The sequence below is a fragment of the Nannobrachium achirus genome (assembly GCF_963921795.1).
Source record: "Nannobrachium achirus genome assembly, chromosome: 3".
In the NCBI taxonomy this organism is placed as follows: domain Eukaryota; kingdom Metazoa; phylum Chordata; class Actinopteri; order Myctophiformes; family Myctophidae; genus Nannobrachium; species Nannobrachium achirus.
The window spans coordinates 8301220-8310203 of NC_137812.1; the positions used below are offsets into that span (position 1 = coordinate 8301220).

The 8984-nt window shown below is 42.9% G+C and overlaps 1 protein-coding gene across 1 annotated transcript; it reads left to right on the forward strand.

Annotated features, from left to right (window-relative positions):
• Positions 1-2229: 2229 nt before the first annotated feature.
• LOC308281030 (uncharacterized protein) lies at positions 2230-8330 on the forward strand. Its single transcript, XM_080721087.1, has 5 exons — positions 2230-2814; positions 4614-4835; positions 5405-5538; positions 6384-6487; positions 7714-8330. Exons 1-5 carry the CDS (start codon positions 2637-2639, stop codon positions 7859-7861), a joined length of 786 nt encoding a protein of 261 aa, XP_080577213.1. The 5' UTR covers positions 2230-2636; the 3' UTR covers positions 7862-8330.
• Positions 8331-8984: the final 654 nt, after the last annotated feature.

Consider the following 8984-nt stretch of genomic DNA (forward strand, 5'->3'; position numbering starts at 1 on the left):
AAAACAGCCGATCTACAAGCACACAACGCCTCGCGATGCAAGGCGTTGTGTGCTTATTGCAGATCGGCTGTTTTCACTAGTTTAGTACATTTTATAGAGGATAAATACAAAACGAACAGTTTTGGACATACAAGGTTTCCACCCGACAACGACGATATGTTATAAATATAAGGTGCTGGGAGTGAAGATTATAATGTTGGGGTGCCTCGGATTAAAAAAATATTTATGGGGTGCCCTGAGACAAACAAAGTTTGGGAACGCCTGCTCTACAGAGGCCCTGCAACCTGCGATTCCAATTTGCCATTGATTGGATTTTGTGTGTTCATATAAATAAGCAGTGCGTCTCACCTCCAACATGTCATACAGTTGTTGCAGTCCCAATCGGGGGCATCCCCACATTCCGACATGCTACCAATCAGACATCCCCCCTTTCCGACACTAACCCAATACCTAACCCTGTCCCTAACCTCTATGGAATTGTCGCCACGCCGACAATTAGAATGGAATGTCGGAATGGAGAGTGCCCCCCCCCCTCCAGATCAAAGTGGTGGATGGCAATGTGGAAGAAGAACATGTTTTACTTCAGTACCACAATGTAGAATGTTACAGGCAGGGGCGTCACACCACATTCTGGGCCCTGGGTACAAGGATTCACTGTAGGCCCCCCATGAATGTTAACTATTGAAAAATAGCATATCTACAAGCTCACAGCGCAGCACCGTGTGCCGCGCTGCGAACTTGTAGATCTGCTATTTTTGAAAAATTGTGAAAATGTGTGCAAGAAGCCTATCTTTCCATGTGTTTCCAACTGTTTCATGTGAAGGACCCCCAAAATGATATGTATTTGGCCAGGGAGCCCCATCTCAAAATATTTAGTTCCAGGGACCCCCCCCCCCCCCAGAAGCAAAATTTGAGTTACAAATGTTCGCTTAAAAAATACATATTCAAAGATTTGCACACATTTTAACGACTTTTCAAAAATAGCAGATATACAAGCTTGCAGCGCGGCACTCGGTGCCGCACTGTGAGCTTGTATATCTGCTATTTTTCAATAGCTAAAGTATAAAATAATTAAGGCCCCTCCACCTTGGGCCCTAGTAACCCAGTCCCACTCCCCCCTGTGACACCCCTGCACATGGCAGAGGACAAGGTTGGAGAGATGGTGACCCCTGAAGGGAACAGCCGAAAGGAAAAGAAGAAGATTGTTTGTTTTATTCTGTCTTGCTTCATCATACTTTTACTCTACTTGAGACAATATTGTTATATTATGTAAAGTTACTTGGGCCCCTCCATCTTGGGCCCTAGTAACTAACCTAAAAAATACAGTAGCCTACTTGAGTATATGTACTTTGTTCGCACCAAATTCTGGGCCCTGTGTACAAGGATTCACTGCGGACCCCCCATGAATGTTCTTCATAGGGGGAGGGGGTTAAACCCATTTAAACTGGGAACGCATTATTAGGCATTATTTAGTGCTTTAACTATTGAAAAATAGCAGATATACAAGAGAAAAATCTTGATAATTTGTGTCAAGTCTTTGAATATTTGAAATCTTTTTTGAAAAACCTGTTTCTATGTCAGTCGTGCTCACACTTTTTCATGACCCCCAAAATGATATGTACCCCCATCTCAAAATATTTAGTTCCCCCCCCCCCCCCCCCCCCCCCCCACACACACAAACACACACACTTTAAAAAGATAGCAGATCTACAAGCTCGGCGTGGCACTCTGTGTTGCGCTGTGAGCTTGCATATCTGCTATTTTCCAATAGCTAAAGTATAAAATAATTAAGGCCCCTCCACCTTGGGCCCTAGTAACCCAGTCCCACTCCCCCTTGTGACGCCCCTACACATGGCAGAGGACAAGGTTGGAGAGATGGTGACCCCTGAAGGGAACAGCCGAAAGGAAAAGAAGAAGATTGTTTGTTTTATTCTGTCTTGCTTCATAATACTTTTACTCTACTTGAGACAATATTGTTATTTGAAAGTAACAGTATTTTACTTGAGCACAGATGCTGGCTACTCTACCCACCTCCGGTCACATGGCATGAGACCATGACTGTTAATTTAACTGTGAGAGTGTGAGAGTTTACAAATGTAACCAATAGACCTGTGACGTTATTGCCTGGCTCCAGCCCATAGACCCGCCCACTCTCTGAGTGGACTGTCTGACATCAGGCAAGTGACGTTATGTATCAATTTGGTTACAGTCAGAGAGTTACAAATGGATAAAGGGTTAGGGTTATACTCAGAGGATTTTAAATCTCTCTCTTCTCTGTCTGTTGTAATTTCTGACTATATTAAAATTGCCTAGAGAGTGGATCCACAGTGGACGTCACAAATGTAAAATCCGGACTTGCAAGGCACACCATTGTTCTGATCAGCACCAAACTTGGCACAAACACTGTTCAGGGCACTGCCATGAGACTTGTCAGTGTGCAGCACAGCACGCGTTGGACTTAAAACTAGGTCAACCACTGGCCTTTTCACGCTTAAGAAACAGCTCTGTGCAGTTGTCAGTTGTTCAGTTGGTTATGCTGGGGGTTTGGATAATACCAGGAGGACTCTCAACGGCAAGTATAAGGTTTGAAACGGGACCAGTGTTGTTGACACGGACAGACAGAACTAAATAAGAGAATGAAGGCCTTTCTACTCGTGGCGATGTTTCTGTTTTGCTGCTGTGAAATGAGCGAGGTGATCACAGACGAGAGCTGTCAGCCTGATATGTGCGAACTGCTGAAGAGGATTGGAGGCATAGAAGCCAGGCTGAAGACTACAGAGCAGCAGGTGTCCATTCTACAGACGGGGAATGGAGGTAAAGCCACAACATACAAGTTGATGTTACTACCACTACTATAGTATAAATGCAGGGAAACTGTCGTTTTTCTGTATAGTCTATATGTCTTGTGTTAGTAGTCATGTGGGGGGTCCCCAGGTAAATGTTAACATTGTCTCACTCAACAGTAAACAGACCAACATACAGTATACTTTAAGGACTTGAAAGAACTTTTTAGTACCTCTGGTCAAACATTGGTCAAATTGTCAAATATTAGAAGCAGAAATTGTGAAAATAGCTGATCTACATGCCACAACGCCTCGCAAATGTAATAAGATCGAGTCAAACTAAATGTAATGCCAATTCCAAGGGCTTGTGCAGGGTGGGGGGTCCCAAGTTCAAATATGATTATGTTGGGGGTCACGTCCTGAAAAGGTTGAGAACCACTGCTTTAGATGACGAATATCACAGTAGGTTTTCTGCCTTTTGTGTTATACACTTTTTTTGTCTTAATTATTAGGCTATGTTACTGTATGATGTTGTGGATATTTGCTGAACATTTCTGGCCCACAATAACCTACCTGACCTGGCAGGGACCTGTGCTCCGACGAGCACTTTTTTTTTTTTTAGAGCAATGGTTTTCAACCTGTGAGTCCATACATTGCATGTTGCTTCGTGTTCCTGTATGCATATTGGTGACAGATCAAAGCTTCTTGATTCTTGTTTCTAACATGTTTGTGAACATGCATACGCTGTTACCGCGGTTACATTTGCATCATAGGTCAAATACATACACTGTTTGTTTAGAAATGGTCAAATACAGTATACAGTCACATGTAACACATTTGAGCATTTATACCGGTACATGGAAATCATTAACCACAACAGAGTAATTCCAATCACGTTTCAATCCACAGTGTCAGTGGTGCTGAAACTTTACCTTGCTGTTTGGTTCAAATGAGGATTGTAGACCTGTTGACGCACACACACACACAGACACACACGCACGCACGCACGCACGCACGCACGCACGCACGCACGCACGCACGCACGCACGCACGCACGCACGCACGCACACACACACACACACACACACACACACACACACACACACACACACACACAGTTGTCATGGTCAAACCGGTGTTTGGACAGTAATAATAGGTGCCAATGTTGCTGAAAATGTTTGTGTTTGTCTGTGTTGAAGGCAAGGTCCAGTGTTCCCTGCAGAGTTTAATGCAGCTGAGGACGCCTCTTTGGTCTTGGCCAGGAGATTACTTCATATCAATATCATGATTGTTGCAAACATTTACATACATTAAGATTTATGAGACATTATTAAAACTAGAACATTTGGGGAGGTGTGTGTGTGTGTGTGTGTGTGTGTGTGTGTGTGTGTGTGTGTGTGTGTGTGTGTGTGTGTGTGTGTCAGTGGTGTAAGGTACTTTTACTTAAGTACTGTACTTAAGTACAATTTTGAGGTATTTGTACTTTACTTGAGTATTTCTAATACTTTTACTTCTACTCCACTACATTTGGGATCCAAATATTGTACTTTTACTCCACTACATCTATTTGAAAACTATAGTTACTAGTTACTTTGAAGATTTAAATTGTGTTGTTTAAAACATACATAAACCATTTTATATCTTGGCTATTTGAAAATAGCTGATCTACAAGATGCGACGCGTTCTGAGCTTGTAGATCTGCTATTTCCAAACATTTTGTACTTTTACTTTTAGTTCTTTAATAATTCACTGGCACGCACGTGTGCTCAAAGCCAAAATGTTTTGTAAATAAATGTTTTTATCTCCCATTTTGGAAATATTTCCATGCAGACCAGAAACCGACGGAAGAGCGCCAGCAGACCAGGTTACAGAGCAGATTTGATGACCTTCAGACCAGCTACAACAACCGCACCGTAGACCGAGACCAGTTACAGACCCGATACAACACCATAGCTGAAGAGCGTGACCAGCTGAGGACCAGCTTTGACCAGCTGCAGAAGAGATGTGACCGTATAACTGAAGAGAGGGATAACCTGAAGAGGAGGCTTTGTGGTCAGTGAAACATTGCTGGTTTTCATTGTCATATCATGCATTTATTACAGGGGTCTTCAACGTTTTCAGGCCAAGGACCCCTTAGTTGAGAGAGTGATGAACCAGGGACCCCCACAACCTTTTCAGAGATTCCCTATAGTTTCATTGTTTGACAGCACAATCATCAGTGTATTTTGGATTCATGTCAATTTCAGATAGTTAACCACCTGAACCGTCAATAGTTAATAAACTTGACCTTTCACTCTGTCTGTTCTTCTCCCCCTCTACACCAAACCTCTTTGCCAAAAATAGCAGCTCTACAAGCTCACAACACCTCGCAGCACGAGGCGTTGTGAGCTTGTAGAGCTGCTATTTTTGACTAAAGTTCTTAGAATATGGACTCTAGGGTTCAAGTGGTGAATGTAAAAAAGGAGAAAAAAAAACACAAAGATTTGGAGGACGCCATGTAGTTACTCTGAGGACCCTCTAGGGTTCCCAGACCCCCTGTTGAAGACCCCTGGTTTATTCATTTTGAGCAAATTAAAAATGAAAACAGTTGCTAACAATACACTTTTTTTGTTGTTGTTCAGAATCAGACGGCTTTAAACTCGATGGCGATCAGTGTTACTACATCTCTACTGAGAAGAAAACCTGGGAGGAGAGCAGACAATACTGCAGAGACAGACAATCAAACCTGATGGTCATAAACAGCAAAGAAAAACAGGTGCATGCATGCGTGTGTGTGTGCTGTGGCGAGTAGTGGATCCGACCCGGTATGTGAAACCAGTGCTTAATGTGTCAATTAATAGGTGCCGGATCCCAGGCTGCCGCTGCGCGTGGGCTGCGTGAGTAAACTGTCAGCGCGCGACAATTTATATATTTGAGTGGTGGTCAACCGCTCCTAAGAGCTGAAATACCGCCGGTGACCTAGTGGTGCTGTTGCGTCACACACACGCACGCACGCACACACACACACACACACACTATATACATCACTTGTGGGGATATTACATAGACTTCCATTCATTTTTATGCAAGTCCTTTGCACACAGGCGCGTTTAACCGCACGGATAAAACGGACAATATAATTTTTTGAAAAGAAAACAATGATTCTCTATGACCTCATGCACACCGGCTCCGAATTAGCCGTGCGACGAGTGGCTGCCGCCGTGCGTTTTTTTCTCGATCGAACCCAGTTCGATTTGTGCGTCTTGTCGCATGCGGTAAAAAACTCATCACTCCTTTTATGACTCCTTTTTGGATCCGCAGCGCCGATTCCGCACAGCCTTGCACACCAAATCCGATGCATTTTATTCATGCCGCAAACGAAAAAAACGCAACTGTCCTGTGTGCAAAGGGCTTAACCTCTATCCCTAAACTTAACCCCTAACCCTAACCCCCTCCCAAGCTGCAAGGGGCGTGAACGTTTTACACTAACCCGGGTCGGATCCACTCCTCGCATTTGTGTGTGTGTGTGTGTGTGTGTGTGTGTGTGTGTGTGTGTGTGTGTGTGTGTGTGTGTGTGTGTGTGGTGTAACCTAGAAGCTAACAATCACCATTTCCATCCAGGACTTTGTTGAGCGTATCGACCAGAGGGTGTGGCTGGGTTTGAGTGACAGAGAGGAAGAAGGCTCATTTAAGTGGGTGGATGGAACACCACTGACCTCCCCGACGTAAGACTGCACCTTCATTAGTGTGGTTGTCCCTGCAGGGCAACCACACTATAGTACTTCTCCGACTTTATCTTCTTCCATCGTCTCCTAAGTAAACGTTTTTTGGGCATACAGATGTGCCTGTAGATCTGCTACTTTTGCAGCTTGAGTTTGCATGTTAAATCTTGAAAGGTAACAGTTTTGGACATAATGACCACCCGACAGAGACAATAAATTATATTTCTAAAACGGCTAGTTCCATTCCTTGAAACTGACTGGCTGGTTTCCCTTAATTGCTGTGGTATATGAGACTATAACCCACACCTTGAATCAGTTTATATCAAACCCAGGTTATTTCTTTCCACAGTGTTCCACAGTGCACCAATTATCTGCACCTGTGTTGTTGGCAAAAAAGCTAGGAACTATATTGTAACCGTTTTAGAAAAGCAATAAGCCACGCGAGGCATGTGGTTACCTGTATTTTATAACGGCTGAGAGGGTTGGACGTCTCTCAGCCTTTATAAAATACCAGGTAACCACGTGCCTCTTGTGGATTATTGCTTCAGTATACTTGTTTTGCGATGTTACTTTGCAATTAATTTCATTATCATTTTAGGTCATGAATAAATATGAACAGTGAACCATCCATGTAAGGTTATATAGACCAGATCAGAAGTGACCATGTGTAGCAGAGTGAATCACCGCCTCAGCCTGATGGCCTCAAAAGTCTAGTATCTCCCTCTGTGTCCATAGTGATATCCTTTTGGTTCAATGGTTAAGATATTGGACTTTCACGTGGGAGACGCGGGTTCAAATCCTGGGCGTTACACAAACAAACAACTGGTATTTCCAGTTAGAATGTCTATGGCCGTTTTCACAACATAAAATAAAGTGTCCAGAACATTAGCTATGGATATAATAGTTGTGGGCTCGCCTGAAAGGCGAGAACACTATGTTCATTATTTATAGAGTGAGTTCGGTCGCGTGAGTTGTCGCGTGAGTTACGTCGCGTGAGTTCCGTCGCAGACAGTACAAAGGCATGGCCCTTAGCCAATGAGGTGTGGAACATCTGGGAGTGGTGTTAGCTGGAGTATTGGTTGAGCTTCACATGTAATGACAGTTAGCACACTGTAGAATATAGTCACTAGCGAGCCCACACTGTTACGGAGGAACAGTATCTCTAGTTTATAATAGTAGTTTCTGTTATATAATCTGTTATAATGAATTAAATGTTGCTACTTCTCCAGGTACTGGGCCCCTGGTGAGCCTGATAACTTTGGAGATGGAGACTGTGTTACTTTTCTTAATGCTGCGCGCAGGGAGGATGGCAGAGGATGGCACGACGCATCATGTATTCACCCAACAAACCCTTGGATCTGTGAAAGAGTTATCTAGTGCATGGGTCATCAACAGGGGGTCCCGGACCCCTAGGGAGTCCCTAAATCTAAAAGTGTGATAGGAACAGTTTTTTTTATGTACAGTATTAAGCACTTGAACCATATTCTGCGGGGACCGTAGAAATTGCTGCATGTTTGCTCAGTAACAGGGGTCTCCAAATCTATCCGTCTCGTTAGTAAAATTACATTTGACATCTGGTCAGGATACCGTTTTAATCCGATAAACAAGTCCCCAGTTCAAATATGATTATTTTGGGGGCCTGAAAAGGTTGATAACCACTGTATTAAAGAGCTGAGAACAAACACTCTATAGCAATATTTACTATCATAGTAAAGAGATTGAACATGTTAGCAATAACCTTTTGTTTTAACCCAAAATATCACTTACACTACGTTTAAACGATCTGTTCCGTTTTATCACCATGTTTCATGTAGATTAATAAAGTGTCTTATTCTTAAGTACAGTATTTCTCACCATAAGCATTTTATTTTCTATTGATTGATTGCTCAAGAATGTGTTTTCATTTGTAAAGTGTTTCTGTTCACTTACCTGTATGTTTCCTGGTGTTCTTATCTCTTGAATGAAAAGCAAGTTGAGCTATTACAACACATCTCTGCTGTCGGGCCGAAACCTAACTCCAAAAAGCTCAAGTGGTTAGAAGGTTTTGACCAAAGGTCTTTTTACTACTTTTCATTGGTTCAATATTATTTTAACCAACACACAGACGTAAAGGGTGTTCAATAGCACATATTCATGAAAAAAAGAGAGGGCCAATCGGGTGGAGGTATAGCTGGTTTGGCAGGAGGTTTTGTCCCAAGCACTGTGTACCACTTTCCATTGGTTCAATATTATTTTAACCAACACTCAGATGTAAAGGGTGTTCAATAGCCCTGATTTATGACAAAAAATTAAAACCCTCAACAATGGAGTTAAGAGGTTTTGGCCAGACAGTGACGATATTAGTTGTTGGCTACAGCTAATTTGATCAAACACTGGCCTTTCACACACAAAAAAACAAGACCAACAACAAACACAAAAAACTGTTCAGCTGTCACGTGGTTATAGTGGGTCTGCGTCATATGGTATGACTCATACCAGTTTGAAACAGGGCCAGTATTGA